A 19,471-nucleotide genomic window follows, 5' to 3' on the forward strand; every position below is an offset into this window, starting at 1 on the left:
GGTGATACTGAGAAAAAGGGCTTGGCTTCACAGAACAGAGATCACCAAAGCAACATCATTACCTACAACCCTCTAGTTCCCTGTTCGCATGTCATTAAGTATTAGGCTACAGACTGGATGAAGGTCAGAGCAGGTAAAGTGTACTTTTTAGAGTCAAAGACCACCATCTCGGTGGTCATACCGAAAACAGTAACACAATAATGACACTTTAGTAGTGACGGCTGCTCAGACGAGACAAGTCAAGCCAAGCCTCCTTCAAAAATTAATCAAAAACATTTGTTATGTTTAAAGCATTAAAACAAAAGTTGCCCACCGTGACTGTGGTTTGTGTTCGTTTTAGTTAGTCCCTTCCCTTTCCCCTTTTGTTTGAGTTCCCTTTGTATTTCCTAATAAATGGCCTGGTTGGTCAAAATGAGGTTATGCTCTGTCATTCTTCAGAACCTCTGTAAAACACTACAATTGGTGTCAGAATCAGGAGAAGAATGATGATAATTACAGATGTGGAGAGGCTCCTCGCTCAGCTGGAGCAAGAGGGGGGTACGACAGAAAGAGTAAACACTTCCAGTCTCAATGAGCTGCCGGATGCCTACCTCATCCAAGTGCGGTTGGGCTCGCAGTTGAATGCGTGAACGGGGGAGGAAACGGCGATGCAGGTTGCCCTGGCGCTGGAGGATAGAGTGCTACAGGGCCTGACAGATCTCCAACTCGAGGAGCGCCTGAGCTGGGTGGCCATCGAGGGGGCGATTTAGTGCTGGTAAGGCACCAGCGTAAGGCACCGCGCACGACAAGCAAACTGTGAGGGGAGCGACAGAGAAGAAGAAACGGCCTGCCTGGCCTCCGCCGCACCTCCACAGCGACCGTGCCGAGGGACGGGGACAGCGGCTGGGCAATCGGTGGAAGGCTGTTACCGATGTGGAGAGCCGGGCCACGTCGCGTGCCGCTGCCTGGCTCCAGCCCCCCGGAGCGTGGGTGGCACAATGAGGGAACTGTCACCCGCCAGCGACCCTCCTTCCCTCGCTGACCTTTGCTGCGGCTCGGCCGGTTGGGCTGGTCACATGGACTGTACGTCAGCTGGAATCTTGACGGCACCCCGTGCCAAGCCCTGGTGGACATGGGATCCAGTATCTCCCTGATCCGCACCGGAACCCTGCCCGGAACCGACGGCCCAAGACCGCAGGGCTGGAGGCCCACCAGGCTGCGCATCGCCACGGTCACCGGTGAATGCGCCCACATGCAGGGGGAAAAGCTGCTCCCTGTCACTGTCACTAGCTGCAGAGGCACCCATCGCTTCAAGCTAGTCGACATACAGGACCCCTGCATCATCGGGCTGGATCTGCTGGCTAAATGGGGGGGCCACACTTTACCTAGGGACAGAAGCTATGGCACTCCACGCCGCTGGTGAGGAAGGGCTGCGACTCACCACTTGTCGCCGCCACCAGCCCGGAAGGCCGCCACTCCACCACCTGCGACAGGGGAAGAGGCATGCCGATTTTGCCGGCGCGTCAAGGACCAGGACGTGGCGACCCTGACGGTAGCGGCCCTGCAGACCTTTCCCCTGGACCACGGCAGCACCTCCTTGGCGGGCGACAGCGGCGGCGTGGAGATCCTGGACCAGCAGCAGCTCCTCCTGGCCTGTAGTATCAGCGCTGGACCCCGAGACCAAGGCCCTCTACTCGCAGTGGCCCAGCTTCACCAGTCGGGACAGCCTCCTCTACCGCCGCTGGCAGTCCCCTGAGGGCCACCCTGATGTCTTCCAGCTCCTGGTGCCGCGCCAGCTGCGTCCCAAGGTCCTCCAGCTTGTCCAAGGCTCGGTGGGGGTGGGCCACTTTGGGGTCGCCAAGACACTGTGCTGGCTGTGGTGTCGCCCGGACGTCGAGCTGCACGTCTACTGGTGTGACTCCTGCACGGCCCGGAGTGCATGCCTCCTTGTATATCAAATGTCAGAGCCTAGAACAAAAATGTCTAACATTGCAGAGCCTCCCTCTGAAATCATCCTCAGAATGTAGACAGCAATCAGGCCAAAATAAAGCACCTGACCACAAAGCAGCACAGGCACAGTTGTCGAACTGCATGCCATTGCGCTGTCTCCCCCTAATTTCATTTAAAACTATTATGCTTGAATCTATGGACCCAATACTGTTAATTTTTTTTCAGGGATTTTAGAAGAGGTGAAAGAAGACCTAAAAAGTGAAACAGAGGAGGAGAAAGAAGATTGAGGAAAAAAAAATAAACAGAGGTGACAGGATCCAGACATGTTTTTCTTTTATTTGAGATGACACCATACATTTTTCACCTTAAATGGGAGGAGCATAATTTCAGAAATGTGTTCCAACCTGTTAGGATTCCCTGCACAAATGTAACAAGCTTGGCAATCACCCCCTCCTTTACACAGTGTTTTAGGATATTGCACAGAATGGTCTCACAGATTTACACAAAACACAAGCTTACTTGCATTTAAAGAGATGCACATGTGATGAGAAGCACTGATAAACGAATACTCAATTAGATCCATGATACAATAGATGGTGGTGGACAGTTTAGCATCATTTATAGAAAACACAATCCCTGTAATGGACCAATCAGAAAGTGGACAGTTAGGGACAATGTGATGATGTGGCTTAGCACTGGCACGCTCACACTCACTGGACCTTTTCATGCTATTATTTTCCCCTCACCTCATTTTTCCTTACTCTCAGAACAGCGGTATCTCAGCCATAATGTCACAGATATATGACAGACTTTTGCAGTATATGATGTGCTCATAGGTAAAGTATCTACAGTATAAGTGACATCAGAAAGCGAAACATGTTAGCATATTATTGTGGATCTCTCACCCCTCTCCAATTATCATATTAGCTGATTAGACACAACAGAAAGAGCTCATTTGTAACACCGCTGATTACCTTTAATATTCTTAGACTCTATAAACATGTAAACATGCTGAATTTTTACATGCAAAAAATACATGAAACAATGAAGAGCTTATTTCATAGAGCTGCAGCACTGCAAACATGATGTTGAAATAATAAATAGGATTTTTGGCAGCTAGGATTCAGTGATTTTAATACATACCTGTTCAACAGATATAGTTCTGTGCATTATACTGTAAGTATTATCTATCTACAGAACGGACACTCTTATCCAGGTTAACTAATGCTATCCAGAGAGCATACAATCCATTTATACAGGTGGAAACTTTGCTCAAGGGTACAATCATGGTGCCCTACCTGGGATTCAGAGCTGCTATCTCTGGATTGCAAGTGTAGCTTAGTATCCACTGTGCCACATCTGACTTTTATTCACCTCACCGACTTTGCATCAAAAATCTCTGCCTGTACACCTAACTGTTTGCAGTCAGAGCAGAAAACTGTGAGTAAAAGTGAGTCTGAGATAATGTAGTTATCAACAGGCTGAACAGGGGTAACAGTGCACCCTTTTCTCTAACCAAACACTGACTGGCCTGGGCCTATCATATTAAAGCATTTCACAGCATGTTTCAGGAGAACGCTAAATTGTACAGTCTCATTAGTTCAACTTTTTGTATTTCATTTTCCAGATAATGATTAATCACAAGCAATAAAAGATATGTGTTACAAAACACCACCATCACAAATATGACATTTTGCTAAAGATGGATGGTTTGACATAAACCTGCTGTGTGGCAAGTATATTACAGTATACATGAACGTGCAGTATATTGTAGGTATACACGTGATAATATGGGCACACCACAACACAGGGATTCTAGCAGACAGAATACACAGCTGTTCATCTCGGTGTCGGTACACAGGAAATCATTGCCTGCGTAGCATCAGTGGCTGAAGATCTCCTCCAGGTTGACCAGCTGTTTGATTTGCTCCGTCTGCATGGAATGGCGTCTGAGGAGCATCTTCTTAGCCTTGAGGTCTTTGGGGAAGGTGGGCGCGGTGGGAACAAGGGGCTTCAAGCCTGTGGCGGCCCCGCAGACCAACTTTGCGCTGCCGCTGGTAGCGCCAACATTGCCGATACTGCCGGTGCCAGAGATGGCGATGTGGGGGATGGGTACATGCGGGTTGAGTGGCGGCAGATATCCAGGCCGGGAGTGGGAGATGTGGTCGGAGAGCAAAGCCCCGGAACCCCTGCGCTCCAGTATGCCTGGGTGCCTCCGGGCAACCTGAGCCGTACTCTCCAGAGACTCCCGGGAGCCAGATAGGGTGGAGGAACGGGAAGACACCAGTTTCCTCTTCTCTAGCAGCCCCTTGCAGTCCTCTGGGCCATGGCCGCTGTACTGGGACAGCTGGGAGTCAGAGCTGTAGTGCTCCATGCCCACGTTCCTGCGCTGAAGGATGTTGCGCAGGCTGGACACAGCCAGGTTGGGGAGGCAGTCTGGGTCCCTGCCACCAAGGGGGGTGACAGCGGTGACATTGCGGTGGATGTCTGGGTGCGAGGAGGAGTGAAGTGAGGATATGTCGTCGTAAGACATTTTCCTGGACAGGCCTCCCATCCCTCCTCCTCTTCCGTCATTATTTGCCTCCCGCTCTAGTGCCCGGCTCCAGCAAGCCGTGTCCCTGGAGTGGATGTTCTGGAAGCTGGCGGCAGGCGCCTTGGCGAAATTCAGCCCGTCGATCCCGAAAGACAGCTCCTCCTCTGGGGTGATGTCAGGCAGGTCCTCGGTCAGAGAGGAGGCCTTGGTCTGCTGTGCTAGCAGGGACTGAGGGATCTTCAGCCAGGGCTCAGAGTTCAGCCGTTGCAGGTGGAGAAACTTAGCCATGCCGCTGTGGACCGGGCTAGGCTTGTGGGTGGGGGAGCCTGGCTGAGACGCGGCAGTACCAGAGCCCTGGCAGTCCTTAAAGGTGAAGATATGCCTCCCCTGCTGGGAAGTCGTCGCCTGGGGAGACGTGCGGAGCTCGATTTCGGAGGGCGACGTGCACGGCATGGGTGAGGAGAGCAGGCGGTCCTCCAGGTTAGGCGAAGGGGGCACGTTGAGGTACTGCTTGGTCATCTGCCGCCCAGAGGGCAGCTTGTCCGTGGTGATGATGATGACCTCCTTGCCTCTGGCCTTGCAGGCGTCCAGCAGGACCCTGAGGGTCTCCTTGTCGCTGGCGTTGACCGCGTGGATGAGGGCGGAGGAGCCGGAGTGGTCCTCCAGGCTGGGGTCGGCGCCGCTCCGCAGCAGCAGGGACACCACCTCGGGGCCGGCCCGCTCCAGGCAGGCGTGCATCAGAGCCGTCCTTCCGCTCTTGTCCTGGATGTTCGGGTCGGCTCCGCTCTCCAGCAGGTACTTGACCATCTTGGCCTTTGTCACGCTCTGCTGGTCCACGTGCTTGGTCTTGCACGCGACCATGAGCGGCGTCTCCCCACGCTCGTTGCTCTCGTTGATGTAGGCCCCGCCCTCCAGCAGGAGGCGGGTCAGACGCAGGCGGCTCAGGTAGACGGCCTTCAGCAGAGAGTTGCTGTCTGTGCGGACCTCGCTCACGTCCTCCATCGCTGCTACACCCTCGATGGCTCAACCTTCATAGAAAAAGGTGGTGCTGCACTTTCTCAGGAGCTGTTGACAAAAAGGAAGAGAAACTGTTTTTTTTTCTTTTTTTTTTCCTGCCTACATTTTTTACTTGAGGGGCTACATTTCATACTATTTTCTGTCACATTTTGAACAAAAGAATGACGTAAAAAATAAACATACATTTGCACAATCTTCAGCTAACAGCCCTTGAATTACACACTGTGTCTGCAATGCATTAAATTCAGAGGTCAAATTTGATTTATAGATGGATGAATGTTTTCAAAACCTTGTAAGTTTGACTCTTTTTATTTGACTCTTCATTTGAACCTGATGAACTACAGAATAGCTGTTTTTTTATTTATTACATAAAGTGCTCTCTTGGAAATGTACTGGTATAATTAATTGATCTCACTCTCTCAGACTGAAAAATCCACCGTCCACTAACTAAAGCGCATCATTGCATTTCATCTTTAAGCCTTGCTTTTGCTCTGTTTTGTGCCACTAACCAGTGTGTGTCAGCACAGGAAAACTAAATGCAGAAAGGGGGCATGGACTTTGGGTTTATTGTCTGAAAACATGTTGGGCGATGGCATTGAAAACACAGTTCCTTTCAGGCCGAGTATGATTAGAGGTATGCTTACCCTCTCTTTCTCCTCTGTCTCTCTCCCTCAGAGAGTGACAGCATGCCTCAATACTCCTTTGTCTGTTTTGGCCTTGCCTTTTACCTCTTACAAAACTCTATAATACTGGCAAAATGTCGTATCTTGTATTGCAAGAGCATGTGTAAGGGGGAGTGGAATAAATATATTTCTCTGCTTAGGTTAAAAAAGAGCGAGTTTAAAAAAGTAGCCCTTGGATGGAATCTGTTTACCTAGGTACACTGTTGAAAGCCTCAAGGTGAGGACTGCAAGAAGAACAAAAACAAAGACATATGTATGAGGGAATATACTTCATATTTAATGAAAGTACAAAGGTGTGCAAGAATTCCTCATTATGGACACCAGTCATGCATGTCAGCTCTACAGATGTGTACATATGCTTTAGCACCAGGTTATGCCTGTGGCCATTTGCAGCCATCGTTCACAGATACATGGCTGTTTGTTACTTTCTTCAGTTGGTGGATACCTTCATCGTGTGTGATGGCTTGTGTTGATATCAGACACATTCAAAAAGGTGGCAGATGTAAAGCATGCACCACAGCATTAGCACTGGTGCCTTACAAGTAAGAGGCTATGTGGTCACTGTGATACGGGTGAGGTGGACACAGAGATACACTTTCTCCTTCATTGTGATGCCGTCATCAGTTCCGAGAAACAATTACTTTGAAGCATTTATATTACACCCTCCCCTACTACTAAACATGATTGAGACACAGAAACTACCATCACTCCTGGAGGAAGGACACATAGTATTACTGTCTGCAAGCTTAACCTGAGGGACAGTAAGAAAATACTAATGATGCCAATATTAAAATAATCTACATGCCTTTGTTTTTTCATGTATTATTGTTGCCATGACCATTAATGTTGGTAATATCATTGTCACACAATTGTTTTCATTTCATTTTTCCCATGTGTTGTATTTATCATGTTTGTGCATTAGCAATAGTAATAAGCCTGAGTTTCGTTAAGCAAGTAAAGCTGATGTGAATTGAAAGCTGAAGGACTGTACTTCAAAGCATTAAAAGTGCCCTGCCTGGTGTTTGAACTCCTAACAATGGCCCAGTGTTTTTTTGCCATTATCACTAGTTCAAACTGCAGCAAAGTAATCTCTGATTAAATATTTTTCTATACGCAAAGGCCAAGACAGGGTCAGACTGGCCACAGAGGGCTGGTGGAAATATGGCAGTTGTTAACATGTAAAAAAAAAAAATGCAACTGTAGATGTTTAGCCCGAGGTGGTGGTAAGAACCAGAAACCGTTCTGATTGATCAGTTGTCAGTGAGTGAATATCAGGTTTGAGTCAAATTCCTGTTGAGTGTGCTGAACCCGATGTCAGACTCATTTTGTAGCTGGCGAGTATATGCACTGAAACTCACTCCTCAATGGTATTTGTATATATATTGTCAATAGAGTGATATGTATATTCATTATTGGCATTTAGCAGAAATACATTACATTCTGTATATATTCTGTTCTGTATTATATTCTGCTAGTCATGTATTCTGTTAGTGTATACATATACCTATCTGTTGTACAAGCAGACTACAGAGAAGATGCTTTATTCACAACACTGGAAATAGAAACAATACATGGACCTCTCAACATTGATAAGCAAGTATGACTAAGTGAGAGTTCAGGCAAAGGTAGAATGAACCCCTGACAAACAGAAAAAAAGGTGTTTTTAAAGCACACAGAGGTAAGTCCTGATGTAATCATATCTGTTGTTCGGTTGTTTGTGCTAATGGCAAAATGTATCTCTTTCCTACTGTGAATGCCCAGACCCTTAGAACCCGACAGAATGGAATGTAAGACTGCAGCAAGCGTTTTGTTTGTCTCCGGCCTTGAAGCAAGGACTGAACAGAGCCTCCATAATGACTGTCCACTCCTTTGAAAAGACGATGACAAAAGAGGACTAGGCTATTCAGGCAATCACAATTTTGAGTCTAAGCAAGTATGTTGGATTGACTAGAAAAAAGATCCACAGTAAAAATATTCAAAATACCTTCTGTCCACAAAGGCTAAGCAGAAAGGGATATGCTTAACATATCAACATATCAAGTCTAGAACTAATTCATACCTGTCCGTATTTCAGTATTTAAGCTATAATTGGATATGCTATACATCTCAAACATACTCATAATTCAGTCTGTGTGGTTCATTGACTGGTTGACTGACTGTTGACTTAACCTTCTTCAATTTTCTTCCTTGTCAGGTAGCTCCAACCTGACTTAGCAGGTGCATGTGAAGTTGCATTACACACCTGGGAATATCCTTGTTCATTGGCAAGATAATTATTCAGGTGAGGCTTCGAAGTGTGGGAGGAGAGTTGCTAGTGATTCATTTGTCATTTATTTTTCTCAGAAATTGTAGGAATGCACAAAGGTGTGGCCCCAAGTCACGGCATTGATTCTTAAAGGTATGTCAGTGCTGTGCATGGTAGGAAAGCGAGGCTTACTCAGTAGCTACTGTAGGTCCCTAGGATATATAGCTTGACAGTTAGCTGTCTGCTTACAGATAGCCAACTAATTACACATGAAGTGCACCAGAATGATGTTATGACTTTGTTTATAACTAGCTAAGGTAGCTAAACAAAAAAATCACACAACCAGCTTTATATATGACTGTCCACAAGTTTCTGCAGTTCCATACACAATTGTGAATATTCCCTGTAAATGGATATCAGTAGGAATTCTGTTATTATGTTAGGATTTTTAGGACCACAAAACATAGTCAGAGACTCATAGATGCAAAGCAAGGCTAGGTAGTTATTGGTTCAAACACAGATTGATTCTGCTATCATTTTATGCAGAAAAGGAGTCACAATATTTTGTTGTATTTCAGCTGACATGTTTGCATTTATTACAAATTATTGCCCTAAACATCATTCAAGATGACCTGCAGAATCTCTTTTGCACCTTCAGATGACTGACAATGGATATGATGGGATGTGCTGCATCAAAACCTAACCTATGAGCAGTTACATCATTCAAAGGGACTGAAGCTGTCCAGGGCTTGCTGGTTTGGTACTAAAGCAAAACAAAGAAATGTCTGTCTCTGCTGCCTGGCTATCTTTAGGGGACAGTCACTAGAGTTATCAGGGAAAACAAAGCAATAAACTAGCGTTTACTGTGGTGGATGGCACATTAGTGGGCAGAGAGAACAGCCGGCTGGTCTAACACCTGAGATGACCAGACATGGTCTGGAGTCCATAGGTTTGTGTAACAAGACATTACCATATGGCAACTCTGTGCTTCCAGGCTGAGCTCCACACCAGCTTCACTCCACACCTCAAAAATGTGACAATGAACCTTTGGAAATGGTCACCTGCATTTGGGATGGTGACGGCGCGTGTCTTATCATCAGAGCACAATAACTGTGGTCGCTATTTGAAATTTTCAGAAAAAAATTGGTCCTCTGTTACACCGCGATGGAGACGACAGCCTCTGTATGCTGATTGTATTGGGCATCTGATATGAGTCATCTGTTTCATTCAGTATCAGCCACTATAAAAGGAACTGGAAGGTCTAACTAGGTTTTAACATATGAGCCACTTAAAACCACCTCTCATACATTGACAATGATTACAACACTAAGTACATGCTTGAATGTCAACTCTTTTAAGAATTTACCTGGATTTAATTTCAGTTAGAATTCATTTTCCCAACTTTTTTCTTTTTTCGTTGTGCACCACAGGGAAGATATTATCCCCCAGCAGTTTTTTTTTTTTTTTTTTCGGAATCAGCATCATAATATTTTGCCTTGTCATGAAGGGAGGTTTCTGGATTTTTTGTTACCGTTTGCATTTTTTCCGCAACCCTCTGTTGATCAGCTGTATACAGCACGCATCATCAACTGCAGTGCTCCCGGTTTCCATGGAAGAAGTTAGCCAGCGTGCCGGTGACTTGTGCCCCGTCAGCGTTGTTCTGTGATGCTCCAAACCTCCGAGGAGGGGGCGGGGGGGAGCTGTGAAGCTGCTCTTCAGCAGCAGAGAGAGGACAGTAGGAACGCACAGCCCAGCGACAAGTGCGCACCAAATAAAGAATGTGGAGTGGCTCCCGACTGCCACTCGAGCTTCCGCAGCTCACCAAGCGAGCGCAGGGAAAAGGGCAGCGATGCAAGCATTGCCGTGGGAGTGAGCCAAAGAGCTCTCTCTCTCTCTCCAACCCAAAGCATGTGACAAGGAGAGAAACAGAAAGAAATGTGCACAGTATGAAAAGGCTTGTTTGACCGCGTTTCCATCATGCTACGGCAAGGCGCCGTTCCCAAAACTACAGTGAGACCACCACATCGTACCGCTGCCTTGGTTCACCTGAGCGAAAACCGTGGTCGAACGCACGGCAGGACGTACTTACCAACAGTTCTTGGTCACAAACCCTCTTCTTGAGGCCCCCCAGATGTGCTGTCTTTTGCAGTGTTACATCTTGATGAAGGAGCAAGTAATCCCCTGCGAGTCCTGTGAAGACGGCTGCACTGTTACAGCTCCAAAGTTACAGCGGAAAATAAAAAGAGACAGAGTGGAGAGGAATGGCAAACTGAATGATGTGTGCCTGTTTCTGGACCAATCTGAACACCTGCTTACAGATGGAGCTGTGGATGTGAGTGTGTGTGCGTGTAGAGCAGAACAGGTGTGACGTTTCTCAGGTCTGAGTGGCAACGTTCCGTTCTCTCTCTCACAGAGGGAAGGGATGGGGAGAGAGATGGAGAGAGCAAGAGAGAGAGGTGCCACTGACATAAGGGGAGAGTCTGACACAGTGGGCAGGGTCTCCACATTGAGTGACAGCAAGAACTCCTCCAGTACAGGAGCTGCTCTCAAGGACAGTGGGGCGGAAACTTACCATCCTCACAGGTGGAATTTGCTGGTAATTGGACAGCTCTTTTCCCCCCATTGTGTGGTCCTCTGAAAGTAGGAACATTCTGCGTAATGATTCAAACTCACGCCATGTTCCATGTCTGTTATCAAGGGTGATATGGCGCAATTTCTCTCCCCCAGGGAGGGCACTGATTGGGCTGTTCTGTGTACTGGTCACACATGTGGGCGTTAAAGACTATGCAAAATAAAGCAGTCATATCTAAATATAAACACACAAATGAGCAACGAATTGCATTTATTTTCTAACTTTTTAAGTGTTAACTGAATATGTCAGCCAAACACCTTCTATGACCATCACTGGCCCCCAAGAAACCAAATTACAACAGAATATAATTACTTGAAAATATTTTGTGAAAGGACAGGACTCTTGTCATAAAAATGTTTTCTACACCATTTTTCCAGGTTGCTGAGGTTAAATTTGATAAAACACAAACAGGAAAACAGAGCACAGACTGCCTTAGATAACAGGAAGTCCTAATTCCTGTTAATTCCTTTTGTTTGATTTGAGACAGAAGACAGAAATGGAAGGTCAATGAGACATAATCCAAGGTCCTTGAAAGAACCCAAGAAATGATTACCCTACAGCTAATCACTACTGACGACCGCAGTGTGTCCAAGGAGACTGACAACAGCGGGCAAACACCCCCACCTCTAATTAACCCCCAAACCCTTCACAGAAAGCCACTGAAAACTACCTGCTCTATCCACCCAAAGCCTGACTCCACCCTACCTACCTTGAATTAATTACTGATGGTTAGGTTCCAGCTACTTTGCAGGAACACTGTCTCAGTCCCTATAAGCCTTTACTTCAGAAAATGCTTGTTGACAAAAATCTTGCATGTAACCATGAACTCTAAATCACATGAACAATCACATCATGACAGACTTGTTGTACAACATGTACTTCACACCACTGACCATGAACAGTATCATTATGTTGATTAAAAACAAAAAGCAGACCAGTGCAGTTCAGCGAGAGGGAGATGTGGGTCACTAATATGTATTCCCCAGGTGTTTGCATGTGTAAGGGTGCTAATAACAGCCCTGTGGCTCCATTAGAAATGCAAATGCGCTCTTCACTATACGCGCCTGTGTAGATGAGCTCCTCAAGGGCCCGGCAGCGATCCCAGGAAATGAAATCCACTCCAGACGAACTTAAATTACAGCTAATGGTTTTGCAGGCTGGGGGGAATCGCTTGGAAGCACCTCAGCAAAACTGGGTGAAATTGGACCCTGCTGTGTTAAGGATTTTTTGGTGGACCAACACTGTCCCCACAGTAGCCCACACGGCCCTTTCCCAGATCAGAGTGCCTGAATGAAAGAACAACACACACTGCTTCCATGACATATCTGATCGGAGGCTCTCTTTATTGTGGAGGCAAACTTGACAACGGTCCTGTAACATTACAGGGCAGCTAAAGCAAATGGTAAAGTTACTTTCAGACCTCTGACTGAAATGCTTTCATATTTCCAGATCTGGTGGGTCTGCCTTCTCTTATTCTGTGGCCAAGTCAGTATCTGCAAATTAAAATTCTCTTTGTACACCAAATTAATGAATAATTCTTCAGCTCCTTCAAGACTAATTCTGCTTGATGACTGTGGTTCTAGTTCAATCACTCCACAGGCAGCTACCAGGTCACGTCTGCCAACAATTCCATCCTGCCCAGATGGTGGTAACATGGTCTTGAGATGAAGGTCTAGATCTTCTCTCATTATAAAACTCAATACACCACCTGAAAACTGGATATAATCTTTTACAAAATAAAACACTTGACAGCATAATTGGACAATGCAACCGCGGAGTGATTCCATCGTGTGCACATCTTTCTGGTCTCGGTCCGCAGAAGAGGAGTTTGTCTGGGGCAACGGCTGTTAGTTTTGAATACTTTCATACACCTCAAACTGGTACTGGATCCCATGTTCCTCCTGCATACCTGCTAGTACTCCTGGGAACCTGTGAGGGGAACATGTGCAGATTATTACTGCCACATGGACAGCTGCTACCAGCTGGACCATTCAAATACCACGCATCCTGTTGTCAAGTCAAATGAGGCGAGACAATATGTGTGGATTCCATGCACTTAGACCTGTATCCAATGACTCCCAGCGTCTTTGTGGTAGATGGTGGTGCAATAAAAAATGCATCGCTTTGATACCATTCAGGAACAAAACAGGACATGCTCTTCACTCTAAAAATGCGTTTCATAATTGTCCTGATCTTTTCCATGATTTTTTAAAAATTTTTTGCCACTGTGCACTTCATTGTGCATTCATGTTGAACAAGGGGAAGAAGGAAAAGGACAAGAAGAATGATTACATAGTGTAAAAAGACCTCATGGGAAGCAATTCAGAGAAACCTGACATAAACAGTCTCATTCCACATAGTCCCCTTAATTTTTTATAATTTGATGTTCAGTAGACATGAATTTCTATCCCTCCTCCACTCCACCTTTTTCTCAGTTTACAATGTCCCCCAAGCCAGGGAACAGCCTGTTGAAATGGCCTGTTAGACGTGGGTAGAGGGGCACTGATTTTTGGCTTGGGGTCCAGTGAAGAGACCACACCTGGCCATGAGGCCAATGTTATTGACACCCCCCTCCCCCCTCCCAATTTGGACATTATAAACAGAGAAAAAGGTGGGGTAAAGGACGGATGCCATGAACAGCTGACATGGAAAGTATGTGGTACGCTGTATTTTTAAACTTGTGGAGAAAACCATTTTATCTAATATGACTAGGGCTAGTCACATCTTTTGACTACCTGCCCATGGTCTGATCATTTGGAACTTCAAGTAGTGAATTATTGCTGTATGCTGCACATGACACTTGGAGGACTTTTTTTTGACATAGTTCATGCGTGTTATGAGAAAGGCTGGTGGGTAAGCCTGTGCTGCGTAAAAGATGAGGTTAGAACTGTATGTTCATAAACCTTTCTTAGAGGGACACAGAGTGACAGAGAGTAAAAGGGAGAAACGAGGCCGGAGACGTTGCGCCCACTCACTCGGACAGCAGGCGGTATTTGTCCAAGCTGATCTCTGGCAGGAACGTGTCGCAGTCAAACTGCTGCAGGATGCGAGTCACAAAGAGACGACGTAAACCTGGGGCCTCCATCGCTTCCTGTAATGGGTGTGGCACAGAGAAGGGGAGATTTCCTGTCCTGTTACACAGACCAGCATTCTACCTCACAGTAAACCAGCAAAGGCAAAGCTTTGACGCTAACAGGTAGGTTTGCATCTCTTTATAATAAAAGAACTAAAAGTGAAGTTGGCTGGAGGGGAACGGCAAAAACGTCATCTCCATATCCTTGAGCAATGAGGTCTCCATGGCAACAGGCAGCAGGCAAGTGAAGGTGCGTGTGCGCAGTTTATTGTTGCACACAAGGACAAGGTGTCACATGGACACAAACGGGGGTGGGGGGGAGGGAGAGGGAGGGGTCATCAAGCCACCATCTTAAATGAAGTTGTCACAACTGTTCCCCTTCTAACATGCAGTACCCAGCAACATTTGAGGAAACGGGTCATTCAGAGTATGGAATGATAAAACAATGAGCATTGCACTATTATTATTATTATTAATTATTAAGATGCATACTTTACCTGCCCAAGACATCTGATCCAAGACCAGCAAGTGAATCTCAGCTTGCAAATTTACAGGTTAAAGCACCCCTAGTCTGACATGTGTATTTCCTCCTGTGGTACCTCACCCCATCAAGATAAATATGTTCTATTAGACAAGCTAATGAGGTCTACTTCAGCAAGATTTTGCGTGTGTGCGTGCGTGCATGTGTACACATGCGTGCATGTTTTGGAAGCAGTAAAGAATTAAACTAGGACAAATTAATTCAAAGGCCTCTAACGAGTTGGTCTAATAGAACAGCAGAGGAGGGTGCAATGGGAGCTGCCATAGCAACACGTTTTTTAATGAGTAGATTCCTCATGCGACTCTGGTCTCTAATTGATAGCCAAAGAAAGGCAATGCTGATCCTGAACCAGCCAAACATATGTTTACACTTCATTTTTCCTCATGCTGCGGGGCGTTTCGCTGTGGGTTGCTGTTTTTTTAAGTTATAAATTGCTATACATTTCTTATCTACTGCCACAGCACTTTTTTTTTTACTTCTTATCTGGTCATCACAATACGCACTCGGTTTCCTTTCCTGATAAGAGAGTAAACTACACTATGCTCAGAATTCTGTTGCCCAGCCACTCACTGCACCATTCACACACTATCATCATATTCTACCAACCACACAGGTTACCCATATGTTAAGGTGTCAAACATTTCCTCAATCATGAATCCCTCAGTGGTTCTGTATCTTGTCTACCTGACTGAACATCTTCACTCCTGTAGCCCTTGTCTGCTCCTTCAGATCACCAGACTCGGGTCCTCTCAGCTTCCATAAACACACAGCCTCCTCTGTCTCCTCATCCTTTGAAATTCTTTCCATCAGCACATCAGAAATAGGATCCTGTCACTTTTAAATCTCTCCTACAGACCCGTCTTTTTAAACTGGAGCTCTAGAGTATGATTAGCCGGCTTTCATGGTTTTATCCTTGTTCGTATCTGTCTGCTGTTACTCTAACGTCAGCTTTTACATTGGCTTATTCACAGCAGTCGATACAATACGATCTTGATTATTAAGACCAGTGCAGAGAGCACGGAGCAGCTTTGCAGAACCCCTTTTATCCTCTGTCTGCAAGATTAAGACATTCAGGTACTGTATCTGGAGAAAGTGCAGCCCATTCTCTCAAAGGCATAACAGCCAGCTGCGAGAGAAAGACCTGCCTGCACTCACAATCCTCTGATTCACACACAAATGAATAATTCATGGAGTTATCAGTGGTGGCCTGAATGGAAACAACCCACCTGGATGTTTAAATAGAGGGGGACAAATACAGCCAATCAAATATTGTTAAGGCAGCTGGCTCTCATAGCCATAGGAAACAGTGCCGTTCCTACCACACGAGAACAATTGACCGCAATGTCACAGACTACAAAAAAAAAATAAAAAATCAAGCCTTGGCAAATGTTGGTAACCGAGAGCCTTTTTCTGTTTTTTTGACAAAAGCATTCACTCAAATTCAATAAATGCATTCAAGAAAGAAACACTATTTTCTACTTCAAAGGCATCTAACAGGAAGAGGACTTAAATTCTGTGAAAAATGTAAAAGGATAAGTAAATATCTACTCCCATGTATGCAAATTAATCTTCAATGGCATCATTTCAACAAATCTGTAGTGTGCGCTGTTTCTTTTCTTGGTAATTACACCAATCCGATGTTCCTTTCAGTGACCTTTAGTTAACATGCACAGCAAAACATCTGTATTACGATTCCTATGATCCTTGACATTCATCCTGAGCAGGGGTTCTCTTATGGTGCTCTTCAAAGATAATTGCTGGGTACTAGGTTTTTGCTTTAACACTGGTCTGTTACATGGACAGCCCGATTACAGCGATTATGGTTGTTCTGTGACCACTGTGTACGTTCTTGTTTCTGTGGTGTTTTACTTTACATGTGACGCCATATCAGCCTTGTAAGTTGCTACCTATAAGAACACCCCCCAAATGAATAAATAACAATGCACAATACATGTGTCAGACCGAATGCACGACGCTTCTGTTGTCACCTTGTACAGGGAGCTTCCGCCTATGACCCAGATCTGATCGGCCTGCCCTGCAAGTTCTGTGCTGTCCAGCAGGCGGAGTGCGGAGCTGAAGTCGGAGGCCAGGTGGTGTGCTCCTGCGGGGGGTTCTCTGCACACAACAAACACCACAGGGGTTTGATTACTCATTCAGTCACCACAAACCACCACCGACGCTGTCCCTGAATGTCAATGCAGGGGGCGTCCATGTTAATACACTGAAGCCCTCTAAACGCCATTTTCTGTTTTAGCTAACAAAGTGCTGTAAACCTGAGAAAGATAGGATTCCTTTTCTACCACATAAAATGCTTATTTTTCCAGAAAACTGCACACTTGATGACAGAGAAGAGGTTCCCCCCTTAAAAAGAGTTCAACGTATTAATGTGTTTAAGGTGACACCCTTGTCTTCATTTTTGGAGAGATACTACTAAGTTCTAACGTGTTTATGTGGTCTGTGAAATGACAAAATTCATTACTGTTCATTATTTAGCCCATTTTAAACGTCTCACTAGTTCCCCTGAGATGAACTAATTTGCATGTGGAAATCAATTTCCAGTATATACTTCTATTAGGAATTTTTGTCAGTTCTTTATGCCATTTTTCCATTTGATTGTACGCATATAAACTGTGAATTTATGGTCTGCTGTATCCTAAGGAATTACACTTTATCCAAAGGAGATACTGGACTCACTTCAGTTCTCTGCTGAGCACAACATTGATTCGGTTCTTTAGGGGTCTGTTCCGTTCTGGAATGGAGAACCAAGTCTTCCGGCCCATGATCACCACGTTCTGTTTACCTGTTGTGTCAGGTTGCAAAGAGAGAAATCTCTCAACACAGCACTCATTTCAACATGACTGGTGAATACAGTATGTGTAAAAAAGTAACAACAGAAGAAAAAAGACGAGTAGTTTGGAACTTAAGTGTCCATGTAATTGTATTGCAACCTGCTTGAACTTAAAACCAAAATTTCAGCCTTACTAAACATTACTAAAAATTCATACGGGATTAGTTTAACTGACTTTCAGGGTGCACCACTGTGTATTCATAATATATAAGCAAGGAAGCAAAACCGCAGAAATATAGTGTCTATAACATTATTATTGAGCCAAAGATACAACTACGACATCTTCAACAGATACCGCTAGGTGTTCGGCTAACCATAAAGACATCTCGTTATCAACCTAGCAGTCCAGCGACACTGAATCGTTGCCTCCTAGTAAGTTACCTTCCACTGTAGGAGTCATCGTCATCTTCTGGAAGAGTTTGAAATCATTACTAAACAAACAGAAACAAACAAGCAGATGAAGACATCTGAGAGATTAACGCTAGACTATATATTAACAGTGAATAATCTGCCTAAGACATCTAACTGCTATCTACAGCAGACAGCTGCATATTTTAAACCAGCTCAGTTAAAGAATAAAAAATAGTAAAACTTAATATCAGACGAGGGAATCAATGATTAACTAACTAGTTAGCTCTTCTGAGCATGCACAGAATAGCTATGCCCTACATCTTGTATGAATGTTTAGTTCAACCACCATTAAACGTTCAGCTTCACTCCTAACTTTTGTAATGGCCAGCCACTCAGCCACATATCTGTGCAAATAACCTAAGACAGCTTGCGAAATACGTCGTTAACAATAGTCAACCCCTGGTACACATTTACATAAGTGTTGTTATTACCTGAGTCTTTTTGGATGCCAGGGTAGATTTCCATTATTGCCTATACCCATGTTAGGGCAAACAGCAACAATACAGTTAAGTGTACGAGACATCACGTTATTTTCCAAATGTTCGCAGATCCGTGTATATTCAGCAAAATACTAACTAATACGGTTAGTCTTCAGATTTCCCGCCAGGCAAACCTCCGGACCACGGGCATCATCTTACCGCTGCGCATATTCACCATTACGTATATAAACAGGATCACCGTTGTTGCAGTCGATGTCTTATACTATTATTGTATTGGTCAATCTATTTGATATACAAATCAGAGCATCTGCGCAGCTCCGTCAGTGATCTCAGCGAACCGAAACGTCAGCGACGCGTTATGATGACGACAGCGGGAGGTGGTCGCAGGAACATTTCGCACGGCTGATGGCGAGTAGGGTGGCAAGTAGAGAATGTGCAGCAAATTTGACCTTCTCAGTTTGTTTTGAAATAATATCTGCTCAGAATTTCTGCTGCTGTCAAGGCAAATGGGATAAAGACTTGCGGGGATATAACATGCCTGCAGTTCGCCAGGTTTATAGATTGATTCCACTAGCAGTTTAAGTCAGTACCTCTAGATGTCAGTATTTAACAATTTTTCATCTGAATCGTACAACAATAACCAAATAACTACTACTACTACTGTTATTATTATTATTATTATTATTATTATTATTATAAGTCGTAGTAATAGTGGTAGTAGTAACAGTAGTAGTGGTAGCAGGGCTGGTGCTATGGGGGTGCTTAGGGGTGATTAGGTTCTGGTAGGATCTTCAAGACCTGCAACCCTTAAATAAATCCAGCTCCTTCACAACTAAACCATACTACTGCCTCAAATTATATGACACTGGATATGGGCTCATATTTATTGAGGGCCTTCAAAAACTGTTGGTTAGAGATAGTGGGATTTCTCACTCCATTAGAACTTATTTACTTGTGGAAAAATAAAATGCTGTTGCAATTTACATTGAGTGGCCCTAATACCTGTGTTTTTCAAATGCATCTTCCCCTTACATACACTCACCTAACCTTGTGGGCCATATTAATAACTGGTGAATATTTACAGTGAACTCTAAATGGGATCTTTTGTGTAGCCAAAAT

General features: G+C 45.0%; 2 protein-coding genes across 2 annotated transcripts; both read right to left on the reverse strand.

Annotated features, from left to right (window-relative positions):
* Positions 1-3,811: 3,811 nt before the first annotated feature.
* On the reverse strand, positions 3,812-5,464 carry LOC118778561 (ankyrin repeat domain-containing protein 34B-like). The gene has a single exon (XM_036530155.1). The coding sequence runs from the start codon at positions 5,462-5,464 to the stop codon at positions 3,812-3,814; it is 1,653 nt and encodes a 550-aa protein (XP_036386048.1).
* Positions 5,465-12,836: 7,372 nt separating this feature from the next.
* Positions 12,837-18,533, reverse strand: LOC118778504 (dihydrofolate reductase-like). The gene is made up of 6 exons (XM_036530053.1): positions 18,344-18,533; positions 17,883-17,932; positions 17,348-17,453; positions 16,642-16,768; positions 14,015-14,130; positions 12,837-12,968 (listed from the first exon to the last, which is right to left on the reverse strand). The coding sequence occupies exons 1-6, from the start codon at positions 18,433-18,435 to the stop codon at positions 12,887-12,889; spliced, it is 573 nt and encodes a 190-aa protein (XP_036385946.1). The 5' UTR covers positions 18,436-18,533; the 3' UTR covers positions 12,837-12,886.
* Positions 18,534-19,471: the final 938 nt, after the last annotated feature.

This window comes from Megalops cyprinoides, chromosome 5, assembly GCF_013368585.1.
Source record: "Megalops cyprinoides isolate fMegCyp1 chromosome 5, fMegCyp1.pri, whole genome shotgun sequence".
Taxonomy (NCBI): Eukaryota; Metazoa; Chordata; class Actinopteri; order Elopiformes; family Megalopidae; genus Megalops; species Megalops cyprinoides.

Excerpts from the sequence above, each read along its gene's own strand:
- LOC118778561 (XM_036530155.1), bottom strand. The coding sequence starts at position 5,464 with ATGGAGGACGTGAGCGAGGTCCGCACAGACAGCAACTCTCTGCTGAAG.
- LOC118778504 (XM_036530053.1), bottom strand. The coding sequence starts at position 18,435 with ATGTCTCGTACACTTAACTGTATTGTTGCTGTTTGCCCTAACATGGGT. Across the intron at positions 17,933-18,343 it reads TGGCATCCAAAAAGACTCAG|TAATGATTTCAAACTCTTCC; the intron begins GTAATAACAACA and ends CTGTTTGTTTAG. Across the intron at positions 14,131-16,641 it reads GCGGAAGCTCCCTGTACAAG|GAAGCGATGGAGGCCCCAGG; the intron begins GTGACAACAGAA and ends CACCCATTACAG.